The following is a 20,368-nucleotide window of genomic DNA, read 5'->3' as shown; positions in this document are numbered from 1 at the left end:
TTGTATACTTACTATGTCTTCTTGATTTAAAGCTATTATTCAAAGTGCTGACTCCTATAAGGACAATTTTAATAGTAGCTTTATTTTTTTTTTTTAAGAGTGGTAATCAGGGGGCACTGATTACCATTACTGACTGGCTCAGTCAGTTAAGCATCCGACTCTTGATCTCAGCTCAGGTCTTGATCTCAGGGTCCCGAGTTCTAGCCCCCATGTTGGGCTCCATGCTATCCACTTAAAAAAAAAAAAAAAAAGAATGGTAACCAGGTGTCTGGGATAGTGATTTCTGCCCTCTTGGGATACCTAACAGGATTCTGTAAGAACTACAGTCTCTTTCCCTCTGTGACAAATCCTATTGTCGTGAACTGCTGTTACTGAGGGGAGTATGTCTCGCTTAAGTGTATTGAGTCAAGAAGTAGTTTTTAACTATTGATCTAGTCCCCCCCCTAAGAGTGGGGACTTCTCTTTTACACATTGTAAAATTCACTTGTGGCCAGCGGCCCACTTAGTGATTCCAGGGTTGTTAACTTACAGGAGAAAAGAGTCTCAGCAAGGAAAAAGTGAGCCTTTCCAAAGAAAATTAAACTCTTCACTTTTGAAATCATTCATTTCTGATCCTCACCTTGTCTTCCCACTTCTGAATTGTCAATTTCTATACCTCTCCTTTGGTAAATTGACTTTGGTGGACCATGTGTCCTCCTAGGGAAAAGAACTACTGGACTAGGCATAGGATGACTGTTTTGGCAGTATGTAGAGCTAGAGACCTAGAGATAGGAGTTATCTCTTTGAATTTGAAACTGTTCAAAGTCAGAAGAGTATGGCCCTTTAAAAAGTGGAATTCTCAGGGTACCCCTGACTATAAAGGCTCACAGAGTTCTACCCAAGGGGGCTAGAAGCAGAGGCCTGTCTGTCTGGTAGGACAGATACCCTGGGGAGCGTACTATCAAGTGTTTGAGCAGTCCGTTCGGTTCGGGAAGGGTACACAATGGCTTTTAATTTCATCCAGTATGATAAAATTGTTCTCTTTCACTACTCAAGGACTAGCTGGTCCCTTCAAATTCTGGCAAATGTTCTCTGTGCTTGAAAGTCCCAGTGGGGGCAGCCCGGGTAGCTCAGCAGTTTAAGCACCACCTTCAGCCCAGGGCCTGATCCTGGAGACCCAGGATCGAGTCCCACATCGGGCTCCCTGCGTGGGGCCTGCTTCTCCCTCTGAGTCTCTGCCTCTCTCTCTCTCTCTCTCTCTCTCTCTCTCTCTTTCTCTCTCTCCCTCTCTCTCTTTCAGTCGGTGTCTCTCATGAATAAATAAAATCTTAAAAAAAAAAAGAAAAGAAAAGAAAGTCCCAGTGGCAGTGACACATTCTTAGGCTGACTGATGCTGACTTCCTTTCTCGGTTTGTTAACCCTTGGGCATCTCCTCTGCTAGAAGAGTCCGTACAGGTGTAAAGTTGTGTGGGAAGCTGGCATAGTTATAAAAAGTGGTTTCAGTAGAGGCTATACTTCACTTACATTTTTCTTAGTTTGTTCCAGAAACTGTTAGACACTATAAAAAATAAATTTACAAAGGATATAGTAGAACTCCGCTTAAAAAGTCACGTCGAAGTAAAGAAATAATACCCACTTTATAGACTTAATGATGTTTGAAATTGCTGGATTTATTCCATGTGATTGTGATGTCTGGGAGACAAGCTCATGGCACAATAATGAGCTATGGCTGATGCAATTCTGCCCTATAAAACATCAGGATCGAAGGGAAGCCCTTCCCACAGATTTCTATATATTTAGTTAATGATAGTTTCCCCGCTTTTCCATCCTCAGAAGGATGGTCATGCTAGCCTGTATGTCTGAGTCCTCAAAGCAGATTTCACCTGGCCTGCTGCCCCTTGCGCAGTTTAGCCTGGAGGTTACCCCAGGGTGTCAGCTTCCCCTCTCCTTCCTCCCAGCTCACCTTCATCTTGCCTCTCCACCAAAGTTCCCCTCAAATGGCTTCTGATCACCCCAGGCCATCCAACAACTGAACGAATTCACCCCCACAACGGGAAGGTCTCACATCAGGGGGATACTTACCCCTTCCAGACCTTTCCTGGGGGAAGCAAGTTTCCTTCCATGGGGCAGGAGCCAGTTTTATACTTGTTTGGCCTTGTGACTGATAGGATGGGGAGTTTGGGGGAACTGGAGAGGAGATGACAGTTTTAACCAAGAAAAAACATTGAGTAGAAATTATCCCTTCTGCCTTCTTCGGGCGTGTCCCTCTTCTGGGCATCTCTTCAGGATTTCATTCCTCCGTCCAACTGCCGTTCACAACTGCCCTTTCCAACTGCTCCAGAACTCTTGGCCCCGGCATTCCGTGATGTAAATTATTCCACGCATGGCTCGAAATGGGTGCGAAGCAGTGTTGCCAGGTGTCGGATCACTAGTGTAAGTTTACCGGATCTCGGGGGAGGGAGGAGAAAGGGGGAGAACTGCTGTTGGAACTTGTCCAGTTGTTATTGTTTCAGCCAGAGCACAGTAATTGCGCTGGCTAGGCTTGATGCTGTCGGTGGCTGGGGAGAGAGGGAACTTGGGGCTTGGAGCTAGGGGGATTTGGGGGTTGAGATTTTCCACTTTAAAGATTCCAGGGATGGGCTATAGATTGTTTGGAATCGAACAGTTGGCAGTGCTGCTGCCTGGGGAGGAACCTGGGACCTCTGGGGCCAAGCCTGTATCTGTACTGCCTGGGGCTATGGTGTCTCCTCTGTCTCAAAAAGTAAGGAGAACGGCTTTTCTGTTTTTGTAAAGAGAGCCAAAATATGGCAAGAAATCCAGACTGCTCACCATGTTTGGAAACGTTCAGTCATAAAACCCAAAAGACCTCTGAATTCATGAGATTTTTTTTCTAAAACAAAAATATTATTTCTCCCCTTTCTCGTGATGCATTTTGAGGAAGTTACTGTTCCTGGTTTACAGTCCCTTTGGGGAATCTGTTTGGGAAGGGTTGCTGCCAACTATCTTTGATTTATCTAGATTCCTTTTTGACTTGTAAGTTAAGGATTTGCATTCAATAAAAACAATTTAAATTGGGTATTTATTTAGTCTCTTGAATGACCACAAAATTTTTAAAATCCCGTTAAAGACCAGCAACGAGAGAAAAACTTAGATGAATTACACAGTTACTTATCTAGGAAAGTAAAGAGTGTATTTTTATGTTGTATTGATGTTACTGCTTTAATCTGCTTTGCTAACCAGCACTTTATTCCTTTTCTTATAGTTGTCATGGATGATGATGATGACTCGTGTCTCCTTGATCTTATCGGGTAAGATATTCATTCCAAAATCAGAATAAATCCAATGTGTGAGGTTTGCTGTACCAAAACAACCTAATAAGCATATTAAAAACTGAGTGGGTTTTTGGGGTACCCAGCTGGCTCAGTGAGTGGAGTATGTGACTCTTGATCTCGGGGTCATGAGTCAAGCCCCATGTTGGGAGTAGAGATTATTTAAATTAAAAAAAAAAAACTGCGTGGGTTTTTAAAATAAAAATCAACAGAGGCACCTGGGTGGCCCAATCAGTTAAGCATCTGCCTTTGGCTCAGGTCATGATCCTAGGGTCCTGGGATCGAGCCCCCACATCAGGTTCTCTGCTCAGCCGAGAACCTGCTTCTCCCTCTCCCTCTGCTGCTCTCCCTATTTGTGTGTTCTCTCTCTAATAAATAAATTAAAATTAAAATAAATAAAAATCAACACAGAGTATGGATTAACACATAAAGAGACAGAGATCTTTGGATATGATAAGGTTCATAATTAGGTCATTCTTTATTAAATTTACCTTCTAACAAATCTCAGGAGGCAGAAATGAGTGATAATAGGAAATAGAACATCAAGAAATCAAGAATTAAACAAAAAACTTAATAAAACTGTTTTAAAATAAGGAGAGAATTTTACTCAGGCTAATATGTCATTTTCTTTTTACCCTAGTGAAAATGAATCCTAAATATAAGTTATGTATTTATTTGCTGTTTTCTTTCTTTGTTGCTGTTTTCCAGAGACCCACAAGCATTGAACTATTTTCTACATGGACCTAGTAATAAATCTGTAAGTAATACTTAGAACATCACAGATACCAATTTTGTCACTTCTTTACAGTTAAAATAATCACTTTATCGAATTTGTACCTTTGCAGAGCAATGATGACTTGACTAATGCAGGATATTCTGCAGCCAATTCAAATTCAATTTTCGCCAACTCCAGTGTGAGTATTGGAAACCACATCGAGTGATAAAGTGTTTCTCTCTCATTGATGGTTTGTGAACCTAGGCTTTCATTGCCTTTGGATCCTGATGAGAGTTACTACCTTGTCTCTTGTAATTGAAAGGGAGGGAGGATCTACTGAATGGTGTTGACATTGTCTCCTTTTAACTTCATCAACTTAGATAAGCTATATGAGATATATTTTGCCATTTTCCTAAGCTTTCAGCTGTCTTTCTAGAATGACTTGGGAATGTTATAACCTAAAAAAGTCATATTAGAATATTTTAGAACTTGTCACAAAGCTTTAAAGAAATTATTCTTAATTGTAGTTACTTACTAAACATATCCATCTTAAATAAGAAAAAAAAGAATAATAGGGATCCCTGGGTGGCGCAGCGGTTTGGCGCCTGCCTTTGGCCCAGGGCGTGATCCTGGAGACCCGGGATCGAATCCCACATTGGGCTCCCGGTGCATGGAGCCTGCTTCTCCCTCTGCCTGTGTCTCTGCCTCTCTCTCTCTCTCTGTGACTATCATAAATAAATAAAAATTAAAAAAAAAAAAAAGAGTAATAACTAAAACTTCCTGAACATTTGGTATGTTCTTGGCACCAATAGTTTAGCATGATTAACCACTTAATCCACATGGTAACTCTGTGAAGTAGGTTCTATTGTGATCTGTATTTTATATCTGAGGAAACTAAAACACAGGTTAGTACTTGCTCCAAACTATACAGCCATGAGTTACAGAGCTAGGATTCTCCCTCAGGTTGTCCATTCTAGATTCCATATTCTCAAGCTCTAGGAGCATCTAGACAATACTCCTGACCTGGAAAATAGGGAAGTCTTGCTTGCAAACTATATCCAAATGACTATGTTTAAGCCTATGTTGCTTTCGTCTTTTCAAGCGCCTTCTTCTATGATGAATGGTAGCCAGCCCAGAGTCAGACTGCCCAAGTTTGACTCCTCACTCTACCACTTACTAGCCGTGTAACCTTGGATATATCACTAAATCTCTGTAGGGTTCAATTTCCTTATTTATGAAACCAGGAGAATAATAGAACTACTTCCTAGGTTGGGTAACATTAATTGACTAGCCCATGGAAATTATGTGGTTACAGTGCTCAATAAATGTTAACTTCCCAGCAGGGCCTTTATTTTCTTCATGTATAACAAGAAATAGTATTCTGAAAGTCCTTGGGAGTGCACAGTTCTTTCAAGTATTTGAGTGTGTGGAAGTTATGTCAGATCATGTCATGCGAGACACCTCCACTGGCTAGAAGTGTCTTTAAAGTCACCACTCCAGTCTCCCATAAGCCTTGTGAATTAGGAGCGTTTCTGAAATTCATACTGAACAAGTAGTAACTTCATGTGTTGCCATTAAGCCCATAAAGTAGGGGCAGCCCGGGTGGCTCAGCGGCTTGGCGCTGCCTTCAGCCCAGGGCATGATCCTGGAGACCCGGGATCGAGTCCCACGTCAGGCTCCCTGCATGGAGCCTGCTTCTCCCTCTGCCTGTGTCTCTGCCTCTCTCTCTCTCTCTCTCTCTCTCTCTCTCTTTCTCTGTGCTTCTCATTAATAAATAAATAAAAACTTAAAAAAAAAAAAAAGCCCATAAAGTAGATATTTAGCCTGTCCCTTGATGGTAATGATTTTTGTTTAACAACCCTCCCCCAACCATGTGAGTATTAATTGTGACTTTTCAGACTGTTTCATTCGGCATATATTTATTGGGTATTTCTAGTACATCATGTTGGATATTGTAAACGTTTTTCTTTAGTATAGATATTTTAAAGCTCTGAAAAATATGGCTGTTCAAACTTATGGTCTGTTAATTTATTATACATTATAAAAACATTAAACTGTGTATGATCATGCAGGAGATAACCCTTGTTGTCTAGATATTGTTCTACAAAACAAAACAAAACAAAACAAACAAAAAACCTCCTTGCTTTCAGCATTTCCTTTCAAATGATTCTTCAAGCCCTGCCATGATGGTCCCACTTCAATAGTTGGTTGACTCAGGGTCAAATGAACCTAGTCATGGCTTTTCTACCTAGTTCTTCCCATCATCTGGCCTCCAACACCTTATTGGCCTAGGGCTGAGAATCTCTATAATTTTGCAGGTTAGAACTCTTATTCTTCACTGACCTGTTGTTATTTATTAATTTTTTGTATACTTTTTTTACTAATGTTCAATTTGCCAACATATAGTATAACGCTGACCTGTTTTTAATTTTTTACTCTACCTTCCTTTTTTAAAATGTTCAATTGTGCTAAAATATTTGTGAAATCTACCATCTTAACCATTTTAAACCTACAGTCCAGTAGTGTGAAGTACATTTGTGTTATCTCCACCTTATTTTAAGTAGCTGCTGATTCCATACCTTTTCTGATTTTGACCTGTCCCCAAAAAAACCTGCTGCACAGTGGAGGAGAACTTACTTATCACATTCAGTTCTCATTGTTTGCCTGTGTTGTCTCTAGTTGACATGCCCATTCCTAGACTGTTGATGGACTTTTACTTTCAAATAGGACACTGAAGTAGTTTTAAAAGCATCACATTAGGTTGATTCCTTCTAAGAAATCAAATGACCGGGCAGCCCGGGTGGCTCAGCAGTTTAGTGCTGCCTTCGGCCCAGGGCCTGATCCTGGAGACCCGGGATCGAGTCCCATGTCAGGCTCCTTGCATGGAGCCTGCTTTTCCCCCTGCCTGTGTCTCTGCCTCTCTCTCTCTCTCTCTCTCTCTCTCTCTGTGTCTCTCATGACTAAATACATTTTTTTAAAAATCTAAAGAAACAAACAAACAAAAAAAAAAAATCCAAATGACCATTCACTCATTTTATGTGGGAAGCTTGTTTTTGTCTGGACCAGTCTTACTTTGGTGTTAGGGGTTAGAACTAGGTGGAGGTTCTGAGAAGCCTTGAAAGACAGGGCTAACTCTGGGCTACCTTCTGGACCTCTAACAGAACAATACCCAAAATACCCAAAACTCACTCCCGCCATACAGAGGACTAGACATGGCCCTTTCCTGGGTACACATACTCAATGAATGTCACTCAAGCCCCGGACTGGGGCCAGTCCTGAAAAATCAAGTGTGTGCCTGTATCTCAAAAAATGAAGCTAAACTCCAGATAGTTCTCAGTGTGTTCCTGTTATTTATCTATTTTCTATAAAATAATTTACCAGAGCAATGATTGTGTACCCTTAATAGAAACAAGTCAGACATCATTATTAAAGAAATAGAATTAAGAATAAGCTGAGCACTTGGGAGAGTCGTGCCTGATAAGACTATATTCTATTCAAAAGTGAAGCACTTTTTATTATTTTTTTGGTTTTTTGGTGGGTGGTGGTGGTTGTTTTGTTAAGGATCTCTTTCAAAGGTTCGATATGCTGGATAACACACTGCTTCTTCTTTTAGAATGCTGATCCTAAATCATCCCTCAAAGCTGTAAGCAGCCAGCTTGGAGAAGGACCCAGTGATGGACTGCCACTCTCAAGTAGCCTTCAGTTCCTGGAAGATGAACTTGAGTCTTCTCCTCTTCCTGATCTCAGTGAGGACCAACCTTTCGACATTCTTCAGAAATCCTTGCAGGAGGCCAATATCACTGAACAGACGTTGGCCGAAGAGGCATATTTGGATGCCAGTATAGGTTCAAGCCAACAGTTTGCACAAGCTCAGCTTCATCCTTCTTCATCAGCATCCTTTACTCAGGCTTCTAATGTTTCGAATTACTCAGGTCAGACGCTGCAGCCTATAGGGGTGACTCACGTGCCTGTCGGAGCATCATTTGCAAGCAATACAGTGGGTGTGCAACATGGCTTTATGCAACACGTGGGGATCAGTGTTCCCAGCCAGCATCTGTCTAACAGCAGTCAGATTAGCGGTTCTGGTCAAATACAGCTAATTGGGTCATTTGGTAATCAACCTTCCATGATGACTATTAATAACCTAGATGGATCTCAAATCATATTGAAGGGCAGCGGGCAGCAAGCTCCATCAAATGTGAGTGGCGGGCTCCTGGTTCATAGACAGACTCCTAATGGCAATTCATTGTTTGGGAACTCCAGTTCCAGTCCCGTAGCACAGCCAGTCACAGTTCCATTTAACAGCACAAATTTTCAGACATCTTTACCTGTGCATAATATCATCATACAGAGGGGTCTTGCACCAAATTCAAATAAAGTCCCAATTAATATCCAGCCAAAGCCTATCCAGATGGGTCAGCAGAATACATACAATGTGAACAATCTGGGGATACAGCAGCACCATGTTCAACAAGGGATTTCTTTTGCCTCTGCCAGCTCACCCCAGGGCTCCGTAGTTGGTCCACACATGTCTGTGAACATTGTAAACCAACAGAACACAAGAAAACCAGTCACCTCACAGGCAGTGAGCAGCGCTGGGGGTAGTATCGTTATTCATTCTCCCATGGGCCAGCCTCACACACCCCAAAGTCAGTTCCTCATACCCACAAGCCTTTCTGTCAGTTCCAACTCGGTACACCATGTCCAGACCATAAATGGGCAACTGCTTCAGACTCAACCTTCTCAGCTCATCTCTGGCCAAGTGGCCTCAGAGCATGTCATGTTGAACAGAAACTCTTCCAACATGCTCAGGACCAACCAACCGTATTCTGGACAGATGCTGAACAACCAGAATGCCGCCGTCCAGTTAGTGTCTGGGCAAACATTTGCTGCCTCTGGAAGCCCAGTGATAGTCAATCACGCCTCTCCTCAGATCGTTGGTGGACAGATGCCGTTGCAGCAAGCATCACCAACCGTATTACACCTGTCACCTGGGCAGAGCAACGTCTCCCAAGGAAGACCTGGCTTCACCACGATGCCCTCAGTGACCAGCATGTCAGGACCGAGTCGGTTCCCTAGTGTCAGCTCCTCCAGCACTGCCCATCCTAGTCTCGGGTCTGTGGTTCAGTCGGGTGCATCAGGATCAAACTTTACAGGAGATCAGCTGACCCAGCCAAATAGGACTCCAGTACCGGTCAGTGTGTCTCATCGTCTTCCAGTTTCTTCTTCCAAATCTACCAGCACCTTCAGTAACACACCTGGAGCAGGAACCCAGCAGCAGTTCTTCTGTCAGGTACGTTTGCTTTGTCATGCGCACGTTTGCAGGATTACAGAACAGAAAAATGGAATGTGTATTTCACAGAATATAATTTTCATTCTAAACTCCCAATTTATTAACTTCCTCTTTTCAATTTATGATTGATTACCTTTTTTCTTCCTAATTAAAATGTTTTATCCATCATAACATTGTGATTTGGAGTAGGGACTCTATAGTCAGACTCCTGGATTTGACTCTAAGCTTTATGACGTACAAGGCTTACCTTAACTTACCTCTCTAGACGTAATTTTCTTCATCAGTGAAATGAACATATACTAGTTCCATTCTGTCAGGGTATTGGGATGATTAAATGAGATAATCCATATAAAGCACTCAGTGATAAATAAATAAATAAATAAATAAATAAATAAATAAATAAATAAAGCACTTACTGTAGTCCCTAACTGCAAATAGCAAATACTCAGAGCCAGTTGATACATATACTTGATGTATATGGATACATATACTTGATGAAGTGGATTATTGGCATTTGAAATGAAAGCTTAGTATAGATTATTTACTTACATCATGTAGTAAACCACTAGGTCATGTAACTATGGACCAAGTGGAGAAGTTGTGGCTGCTTCTTGGGTGCCAACCAGAAAGGCTCAGGGACTCAGTGTGACTCATCAGTGGGTAACTGGCCTGCACCAAAGGGATGCATACAGAGGGAAGGATCCAAAATTACCATGGGCAATTGGTAAACCCACAGAAGGATTGTTTCAGAAAAGCATCTCAAATGTCATCAGCTTTGGTTCTCCCGCCCACCCCCACCTGCTGATCCTTGAACTCCTCTGGCCTCTGGTTCCCGCTCATCCTGGTCTATAGTTCCAGCTCCACACTCTGCCTTCACCCCTATGGTCGACCCTCCTTAGTCCTCCATTTCCACCACCTTTCTCCTCCAATTTAGAAGTATTCAAAAACCTCTCTGTGCCAGGTCCATCGATCTTTCCTAAGGAAACAAAGATTATTTAGGATCAAGGATATTCTGTGTATTACTTTCAGTGTCAAAGGTGTTTACATGTGTTATGAAATAATGTTACACTTCTAGAAAAGTTAAAGTTAAAAGAACAGTGTAAGGAATTCTCATATACACTTCACCAAGATTCCCCAAATGGTAACATTTTACTACCATTATTTTTATCCTTCTCTTCCTTTCTGCCATGACACTCTCTTCTCTCTCTTTCTCTCTCTCTCTCTCTCTCTGTCTCTCACACACACACACACATACACACACACACACACACACAATTTTGAGAGCAAATTGCAGGCATGATGCCTCTTTGCCTCTAAATACCTTGGACTTTGGTGTGTATTTTCTAAAAATAGACCTACGTAACCATTGGTCATACATTTATCGAAATCAAGAAATTAGGGGTGCCTGGGTGGCTCAGTCGGTGAAGTGTCTGCCTTCGCCTCGGGTCGTGGTCTTAGGGTCCTGGGATCGAGCCCCGCATCAGGCTCCCTGCTTGGGGGGGAGTCTGCTTCTCCCTCTCCCTGCTGCTCCCTCTGCTCGTGTGCACAATCTCTCTCTCTCTCTCTCTCTCTCTCTCAAATGAATAAAATCATTAAAAAAAAAAAAAAATCAAGATGGGCAGCTCTGGTTGCTCAGTGGTTTAGCACCACTTTCAGCCCAGGGCCTGATCCTGGAGACCCGGAATCGAGTCCCACATCAGGCTCCCTGCATGGAGCTTGCTTCTCCCTCTGCCTGTGTCTCTGCCTCTCTCTCTGTGCATGTCTCTCATGAATAAATAAATAATATTATCACCAATCTAAAGACCTTATCCAGATTTAGTTGATTTTCCCAAGAATGTCCCTTACAGCAAAAGGGCGAAAAATTATATTATTTTGTTTTATGGTCCAGGATCACTGTCTAATTTAAATCACTGTCATGTCTTTAAATTTGGAACAGTTTCTCCATTCTTTGTCTTTTATGACCTTAATATTTTTGAAGAGTCCAAATCAATTATTTTGTAGAATGTCCCTCAATTCAGGTTTCTCTGCTGTTTCCTCATGATTAGATTCAGGTAATACATTTTTGGTAGGATTGCCACAGAAGTGATATGTCCTCACAATATGGACTTGTCTCATTACTGGTGGTATAAGCTTTGAACACTTACTTAAGATAGTGTCTGATGCTTCTTACTAAGTTTCTTCTAGAGGATGCTTTGACACTGTGTAGGTTGCTCATCAAACTTGCACATACTACCTTAAGCTTCCATTGATAATCCCTAACTGAATCCATCATTACGAGATCAACTATTACTATGATATGGCCACCAAATAGAGATTTGCTAACTCCATCATTTGTTCTACATTAATTGTTAGCATTCTGCTCTAAAAAAGCTTTTCCTTTTCCCCTTTTACTTATGTGTTTGCCTTTTATCAGTATGGATTCACAAATTCTTTTTTTTAAGATTTTATTTATTTATTTGAGAGAGAGAGTACAAGCGGGGGTGGGGGCAGAGGAAGAAGAAAAAGCAGACTTCCTACTGAGCAGGGAGCCTGATGCAGTGGTCGATCCCAGGACCCTGGGATCATGACCTGAGCCAAAGGCAGACACTTAACCGACTGAGCCACCCAGGCACCCCTCATAAATTCTTATTTATTCAGTGAGTTATAAATTGTTGCAGTCCCTTATTTTTGATGCTCAACTTAGTCTGATGGCCATTGGGCATCTAATGGCCACTGGTCCTTCTGACATAATTCCATCATGCCTTTGAGCTTTTTTTTTTTTTTTTTTTTTAGGTTTTATTCATTCATTTGAGAGAGAGAGAGAGAGAGAGCACAAGCAGGGGAGGGGCAGAGGGAGAGGGAGAAGCAGACTTCCCACTGAGCAGGAAGCTGGACCCAAGGCTCGATCCTGGGACTCCAGGATCATGACCTGAGCCAAAGGCAGATGCTTAACCCACTGAGCCACCCAGGCACCTGAGGACTTTTCTTTCATTTCTGGCAAAACAAGATGTTCTGTGTTCATCTTTTACTTTCCTGCCTCTGCCCTGGAATCAACCATTTCTTTTTTTTTTATTTTTTAAGATTTTATTTATTTATTCATGAAAAACACAGAGAGAATGAGGCAGAGACACAGGCAGAGGGAGAAGTAGGCTTCATGCAGGAAGTCCGACATGGGACTCGTTCCCAGGTCTCTAGGATCACAGCCTGGACTGAAGGCGGCACTAAACCGCTGAGCCACCTGGGCTGCCCAAGAATCAACCATTTCTTTAAAGAGCCTCATTCCTTCTAGTGGAGCTCATTATTTAGAAACCAAGGTCTGAGCACTACATGTTCATTGTGACTGACCTAGGACTTATATATATTTACACACACCCAACATCTGTAGCTATTTATATATCAATCCGTATTAAAAACAGTGACTTCAGGGTTGCCTGGGTGGCTCAGTCAGTTAAGCATCCTGTTCTTGATTTTGGCTCAGTTCATGATCTCAGAGATCCGTGCTGAGCATGGAGTTTGCTTAAATTCTCTCTCTCTCTCTCCCTCTGCCCCCGCACCCGCCCAATAAATAAATAAATACAGGGATGCCAGGGTGGCTCAGTGGTTGAGCATCTGCCTTTGGCTCAGGGCATGATCCTGGGATCTGGGACCAGGTCCCACATCGGGCTCCTCCTGGGGAGCTTGCTTCTCTGTCTGCCTGTGTCTCTGCCTCTCTCCCTCTGTCTCTCATGAATGAATAAGTAAAATCTTTTTAAAAATAAATAAATAAATAGGGGATCCCTGGGTGGCTCAGCAGTTTAACGCCTGCTTTCAGCCCAGGGCATGATCCTAGGGTCCTGGGATCGAGTCCCACATTGGGCTCCCTGCATGGAGCCTGCTTTTCCCTCTGCCTGTCTCTCTGCCCCTCTCTGTGTGTGTCTCTCATGAATAAATAAATAAAATCTTTAAAATAAATGAATGAATGAATGAATGAATGAATACAATGAGTTCATATTGATACTTCAGATTCCAGTCCAGACCACTAGGTTCACTATTCAAGTCTCTTTCTTTTCCATTTCCAAACATCTTCCATATTTCCTTTTTTCCTTTTTTCTAACAGTGAGAAAGGCAGTTCCACAAGACATTTACTTACTTGCTCGATCCTAAAATACACAAAAAATAGTTTTAGAATTGCTAATCCATACCACCATGAAAAACAAACCTACTAATAAGACATCAGCATTGGTTTACGGTTGTTGTTAGCCTACAGGTATATAGTGAAAATACTGTGTTTGTGGGGCGCCTGGGTGTCAGTTGGTTAAGCATTCAACTCTTGGTTTCTGCTCAGGTTGTGATCTCAGGGTCAGGAGATCAAGCCCCACATTGGGCTCTGTGTTTAGCAGAGAGTCTGCTTAAGAGTCTTCTTCCTCTCCCTCAGACCCTCACTCCAGCCTAGATGCACACTTGCTCTCTCTTTAAAATAAATAAATAAATCTTTCAAAATACTGCATTTAACAGTTACTTGGCTGAGTACTCCCCCCCCTCCTCCTTGGTGTAGTTATGCTATTCATTTGAAATACAGTTCTGCTTATTTGTCTCTGTTCATATTCATTGTAGGAGCCTTTCCCCACTATCCTTGATTTTACCTATTTAATTTCTTTTGAATGTGTGTCCCATCAGCATGATTTCAAGTCAGGGCTCTGTAGAAAGTGTACTTGGAGACCTCACTCCACCCTTCTCTCACCCTTCCTCCATCCTTTCCTACCAGTTCTCAGCCACCACTGTAGTCACCAATCTCATTCGTCTCTAGTTGATTTATCCTATGTTTATTTTCACACAAGTGGGCAGATACAGGTATGTTTTATTTCCCTTCCTTTCTTTTTTTTTTTTTTTTTTTTTTTAAAGATTTTATTTATTTATTCATGATAGTCACAAAGAGAGAGGCAGAGACACAGGCAGAGGGAGAAGCAGGCTCCATGCCGGGAGCCCGATGCGGGACTCGATCCCGGGTCTCCAGGATCGCGCCCCGGGCCAAAGGCAGGCGCCAAACCACTGCGCCACCCAGGGATCCCTCCCTTCCTTTCTTATTCAAAGTATAGGGTGCTGTAAATACTCTTCTGCACTTTGGTGGCTAAAAAGTTTTCTTTTTCTTTTTTTAATTTGATTCATTTATTCATGAGAGACAGAGAGACAGAGAGAGAGAGAGAGAGAGAGGCAGAGACACAGGCAGAAGGCAGGCCCTATGCAAGGAGCCCGACATGGGATTCGATCCCAGGACTCCAGGATCACACCCTGGTCGAAGGCAGGCGCCAAACTGCTGAGCCACCCAGGGATCCCCTAAAAAGTTTTCTAAAAACACAAATGTCTAATAATAAAATGATTGGCTGTGATGAATGCTATGTACCTATTTAAAATATTTTTAAAGGATGCCTGTCTGTCTTAATGGAGTGTGTGACTCTTATCTTGGGGTTGTAGGTTCAATCCTTAGGGTGGGCATAGAGATTACTTTTAAAAATATAAAATCTTGGAGCATTAAGTAGCTCAGATGGTTAAGCTCCAACTCAATCTGTTTAGGTCTTAATCTCAGGGTTGTGAATTCAAGCCCCACTTTGGGCTCCACAAAGGGCATGGAGCCTACTTTAAAAAAATAAATAAAACAAAATCTTTTTATATAAAAGTAAATAAATAAATAAAATGTTTTCAAAAAAGAACTTGGTCAGTTGAGCCTTCAACTCTTGGTTTTGGCTCGGGTAGTGACCTCAGGGTCATGAGATTGAGCCCTATGCTGGGTTCTGCATTCAGTGTATAGTCCGCTTGAGATTTTCTCTTCCTCTCCCTGCCTCTCCTGCTTGTACTCTCTCTCTAAAATAAATAAATAAATCTTTAAAAAACAACAAAGAAACAAACCTAAAGATTTGGGGCATGGCTTACAAAATTATTTTAAGTATATGTTTAAATTTGAAATATTTAAAATGTGCTTTTAAATGTATAATAAAGAAGGGTGCTTGGCTGGCTCAGTCAATAGAGCATACACTCTTGATCTCAGGGTCATGGTTTCAATCATAGAGCTTACTTAAAAAATAAATGTAGGGGCAGCCCCAGTGGCGCAGCGGTTTAGTGCCACCTGCAGCCCGGGGCGTGATCCTGGAGACCCTGGATCGAGTCCCACATCAGGCTCTCTGCATGGAGCCTGCTTCTCCCTCTGCCTGCATCTCTGCCTCTCTCTCTTGCTGTGTGTCTCTATGAATAAATAAATAAAATCTTTAAAAAAATAAAAATAAAAAAAATAAATGTAGGGGGTTCCACCTGGGTGGTTGAGCATCTGCCTTTGGCTCAGGTCGTGATCCTGGGGTCTTGGGATTGAGTCCCGCATCGGGCTCCTTGCGGGAAGCCTACTTCTCTCTCTCTCTCTCTGTCTCTCTGTCTATGTCTCTGCCTCTCTCTCTGTGTCTCTCATGAATAAATAAATAAAATATTGAATGAATGAATGAATGTATTTATGTAAGTAGGGGTGCCTGGGTAGTTTAGTCAACTGACTCTTGGTCTCAGTTCAGGTCTTGATCTTGGTCTAGAGTTCAAGCCCTGCATTCTGGAGCCTACATATTAAAAAATGTATTTTTATTTTTTTAATATTTTATTTATTTACTCACAAACAGAGAGAGAGAGGCAGAGACACAGACAGAGGGAGAAGCCCGCTCCATGCAGGGAGCCCGATGCGGGACTCGATCCCGGGTCTCCAGGATCACACCCCAGGCTGCAGGCGGCGCCAAACTGCTGCGCCACCAGGGCTGCCCTAAAAAAATGTATTTTTAATAAATAATTTGTTTTCACTTTTAGAAAAATAATGAGGAGAGACAGTATGTTGAATTAAAAACAGAAAACCTTCTTGCTTACAAAACATCCAGAAATTTCATTAGAAAGAAATGCAATATAACATTAACACCAGTTTTCTGGATAGTAGAATTACATATTATTTTCTTCTAGTTTTACAAACTTGCCCCACATAAAAGACATGATACCTTGACAGCATTTATCAAAATATACTTAATGTATTTTTTAAAAAATAAGTAAAACATGCATTTGGTAAAAACTTAAAGCAGGATGCACTTGGGTAGTTCAGTTGGTTGGGTATCTGCCTTCAGCTTCGGTCATGATCTCGGGGTCCTGGGATCAAGCCCCTCATCAGGCTCCCTGTTTAGCGGGGAGCCTGCTTCTCCCTCTTGCTCTCCATCTTCTCTCTCTCAAATAAATAAATAAAATCTTAAAAAAAAAAAAAGTTAAAACAGTTCCAAAGTTGTTTAGAGTGAAAAGTAAGTCTTCCTGCCAGTCCCCTTGTTTCCCTCCCAGAGGATGCCATCATTTCTAGATTATTTATAGTCTTCCAGAGATGCCCTCTGCATATACAGTAACAAATATCACATAGAGCTTCTTTCCTCTACAATACACCATGGATATTTTTACTGAATTATGTAAATTGAGGGTCATTTTATGTCAGTATGTATTAATCTGCTTTATGTTTGTTGTTATAATTAATTATATATAATTAGCTACAGCATGATCTCTTATTTTCTGTATATAAAATAAGTAATGACTTGATTAAGAAAAAAATCTCTGACTCCCAAAAGTTTCAATATCCAAAGGTAGTAAGAAACCTCCACTGGCAGCTTGAAAGTAATTTTTTGTGACTTTTAATGCCAAAAAGTATTGGGAACTAGGTCAGTTGTATTAAGTCAAGTGTGTTACTGCTGTAGGTTTTCTGGAACAATTAAGGTATCAGGTGTATTGGAATAAGGAGGATACAAAAAACAAAAAAAAAAACAAAAAACAACAACAAAAAAAAAAAGGAGGGCAGCCTTGGAGGCAGAATGAATTAGAAAAGTAATGTTGAGGGGAGGGACACCCAAGTTGGCTCAGTTGAGCATCTGACTTTGGCTCAGGTCATGATCTCAGGGTTCTGGGATCGAGCCCCGCATTGGGCCCCCTGCTCAGCAGGGTGTCTGCTTCTCCCTGTCCCTCTGCCCCTTCACCTGCTCGTGCTCGCTCTCTCGTGCTCTTTCTTTCAACTAAATAAATAAAGTATTTTTTCAGAAAAAGTAACGTTGAGGTGTTATCTAACATTCAAACCCCCAGGACATCCAGAAACACTTAGAGTGACTCTATTTTACTTTATAATTTGTGTAAATTTTCTGCACAAATCACTTTATAGAATGTTGTAATAAACAAAAACACCATTACAGGGACGTTCCATGTTTGTCTATTTGGAGAAATTCAACCCCGCGAGTTTTAATCCTATAGAGGGTTAATTCTAGAGAGGAATAAGTTTCTAAATATAAATTTTGGGGATCCCTGGGTGGCGCAGTGGTTTGGCGCCTGCCTTTGGCCTGGGGCACGATCCTGGAGACCCGGGATCGAGTCCCACATTGGGCTCCCGGTGCATGGAGCCTGCTTCTCCCTCTGCCTGTGTCTCTGCCTCTCTCTCTCTCTCTCTCTCTCTCTGTGTGACTATCATAAATAAATACAAATTTAAAAAAATAAAAATAAATATAAATTTTGGTTTTGGTATGGAAAATACAGTTTATTTGGTTCAAAATTCAAAAGGTATATATATCATAGGGAAAGGTATATATTATAGTGAAAATTTTCCTCCTTCCATCCCCCAGCCACCCAGTTCCAAAATAACCAATTTCTTATAGAGTAATGTAAGTCCCCACCCCACCTTTTGTATTGTGAAAACTTCCCAAACCCACAGAAAAATTGGAAGAGTACAGTGAACCCATTCACCTAGATTACTCATCTGTTGTTTGTTTTGCAACATTTGCTTTATCTGTGTCTGTTTCTCTCCCTTCCTCTCTCTCTCTCTCTCTACACACACACACACACACACACACACACATACTTTTCTCTGAACCATCTTGAGAGTAAGTTACAAATGTTATGACCTCTTAGCCCTAAATACGACAACCAGAGGTAAGGGCTATGGAAAAAAGGAACACTATACAATTAGAATAGGTAATAGAAAACTGTAATCAAATACAAAGTTTGGGAAGACTTCCCAGAGGAAGTGACCTCGGACCAGAAATCTAATGAGTGAACTAAATGGGTTCACCAGCTATCTCATAAGAACAAGGACCTTCTTCAATACAACCACAATATCACTATCACACTCAATAAAGTAAATATTAATACAGTAAAGTTGTATCAGATTTCTTCAGTTGACCCAATAATGTGCTTTACAATGTTTCACTCCGCAATTCAATCAAAAGAACACTGATCTAATCTATTGTCACACCTCCAGTCTGCAGCAACCCAGATCGTTTGTCTTACAGAGAAGCCTCAGTGTGTTGTCTGATTGTGTCCTCATGATCAGAGGCAAGCTAAACAGTTGTGGCAAGACACAAAATGTTGGCTGGGCCTCTTATTGGTGATTCTGGGTGTGATCACTTGGTTAAGGTGGCTTCTGCCCAGTTTCTCCCCAGGCATTCAGAAGTACCTTATTCCCTTTGTAAAGCAGAAATGGTCTCGAGGATTGTGCTTTGGGACCATGTGACTGTCCTATTTCCTCATCTCTTACCTGATGATATGAGACTCCATCAGTGAGCCTCACTGAACGCTACATTGGTGGTTGCAAAATGGTGATTTTCTAACTGTATTCTCCTATCTAGAATTTTTGGTTGGGACTTTTCCATAATGAAGAACTTTTTCTTCTTTCTCTCTCTCTCTCTCTCTCTCTCTCATAATGCTATGAACTCATAGTTTAAGGGCTTTTTTGCGATTTTTTTTTTGCATTCATTTTTAAACGTTTTATTATGGGGAATTTTAAACATAAACAGAAGTAAAGAAAATAGTGCAGTGAGTCCCCATGCACAGTCAGCTTCAGTGCTTACTGACTCATGGCTGTGCTTGTTCCATCCATCCCCAGCTAACTCTCCCTCTCCCACTGCCCAATATAATTTTGAGGCTAAGCCAGACGTGTAAGTTCATCTGTGATATTTTAGTGCCTGTCTCTAAAAGATCGTGTATTCTTTTTGCAATTAATGTTGCAATCAACTGCTTCCATTATTCTTTTTGATGCCAGAAATGTCCCAAATGTTGTTAGTGGAGGCCTGCTGAAGCTGGCTTCTACGCCTTTGACATGGCCCCATCTACCTTGAGCACTTTGTGGCCCAAGATACTGTGGGCGTGTCTTCTGATTACCTTGCCTCAGACCTAAAATCAGCCATTTCTCCAGAGAGCCCTGTGAACTTAAATCCTTCAATGCAGAGAGTAATTTACAGGATTTAAACTTTCTTGTAAAAAAAAAAAAATAAAAAAAAAAAATAAACTTTCTTGTAAATAGATTAATATTCAAATTCAATTATTAAAGGAGGTGATTTACAAGAGTTTAGCCTATTAAACAAAGGGAAGTATTTAAGTCCAAATCTCCTTAGATCACTAGAAGATTTAGTAGATCATTAATCCCTTGAGAGCAGCACCCACCATGCTTTCCATGTTGCCAGAGTGATCACAGCTGGTCTCCAGCCCTTACCTGCCCCTCCCTACTTTCCCTTCCTCCCTCTAGCTCTGCCTGACAACCTTACTCTGGAGCCATTGGATTTTCAGACACCCAGACTTCAAAATCTAGTTGATGTTTTTTCCTCTCCTTCTATACTTTTTAAAAAATTTTTATTTATTTATTCATGAGAGACAGAGAAAGAGAGAGAGAGGCAGAGACACAGGCAGAGGGAGAAGCAGGCTCCATTCAGGGAGCCCGATGTGGGACTCGATCCCGGATCTCCAGGATCAGGCTCTGGGCTGAAGGCGGCACTAAACCGTGGAGCCACCCGGGCTGCCCTCCTTCTAGACTTTTAATAGGTTACTAAATCCTACACATTCATCTTTGAATGTCTCACACCTGTTCTTTCCAATAATAGTAAAAGTAATGATCATGTTATTAATAACTGGTACAGTGCCAGGGGCTCTCTATGTTATTACTAATCCTTACCTTGGGGCTACAAGTAGTTACTGTTTCCATTTCACAGTCAAGGAGATAGAGGTTCAGAGCATGGCCAAATTGCTCGGAAAGGCGGACTTTACCTGCTAGCTGGCTCTATTGTACCC

At 41.6% G+C, this 20,368-nt stretch overlaps 1 protein-coding gene and 1 long non-coding RNA gene across 6 annotated transcripts in view; one reads left to right on the top strand and one right to left on the bottom strand.

The window, feature by feature from the left end:
* Nucleotides 1–2,800, bottom strand: part of LOC144317511 (uncharacterized) — a 61,668-nt gene extending 58,868 nt beyond the window's left edge. For 2 of the 3 annotated variants that reach the window (XR_013383517.1, XR_013383516.1), the window contains exon 1: nt 2,062–2,750. This is a non-coding gene — a long non-coding RNA (uncharacterized LOC144317511). Of the gene's footprint in view, nt 1–2,061 lie in introns of all 3 variants that reach the window. The other variant, XR_013383518.1, reaches the window with a different exon arrangement.
* Nucleotides 1–20,368, top strand: part of BICRAL (BICRA like chromatin remodeling complex associated protein) — an 80,669-nt gene that overhangs the window by 36,469 nt on the left and 23,832 nt on the right. Inside the window, exons 1-5 of one of the 3 annotated variants that reach the window (XM_077903980.1) lie at nt 1,813–2,412; nt 3,242–3,287; nt 4,017–4,065; nt 4,154–4,222; nt 7,637–9,316. In XM_077903980.1, coding sequence (XP_077760106.1) covers nt 3,247–3,287; nt 4,017–4,065; nt 4,154–4,222; nt 7,637–9,316 — 1,839 coding nt within the window. In that variant the 5' untranslated portion in view covers nt 1,813–2,412; nt 3,242–3,246. Of the gene's footprint in view, nt 1–1,812; nt 2,413–2,637; nt 2,741–3,241; nt 3,288–4,016; nt 4,066–4,153; nt 4,223–7,636; nt 9,317–20,368 lie in introns of those variants that run through there. The other 2 variants (XM_077903981.1, XM_077903979.1) reach the window with 2 other exon arrangements.

This window comes from Canis aureus, chromosome 7, assembly GCF_053574225.1.
Source record: "Canis aureus isolate CA01 chromosome 7, VMU_Caureus_v.1.0, whole genome shotgun sequence".
Lineage (NCBI taxonomy): Eukaryota > Metazoa > Chordata > Mammalia > Carnivora > Canidae > Canis > Canis aureus.
This window is presented reverse-complemented; position numbering and strand designations above follow the sequence as displayed.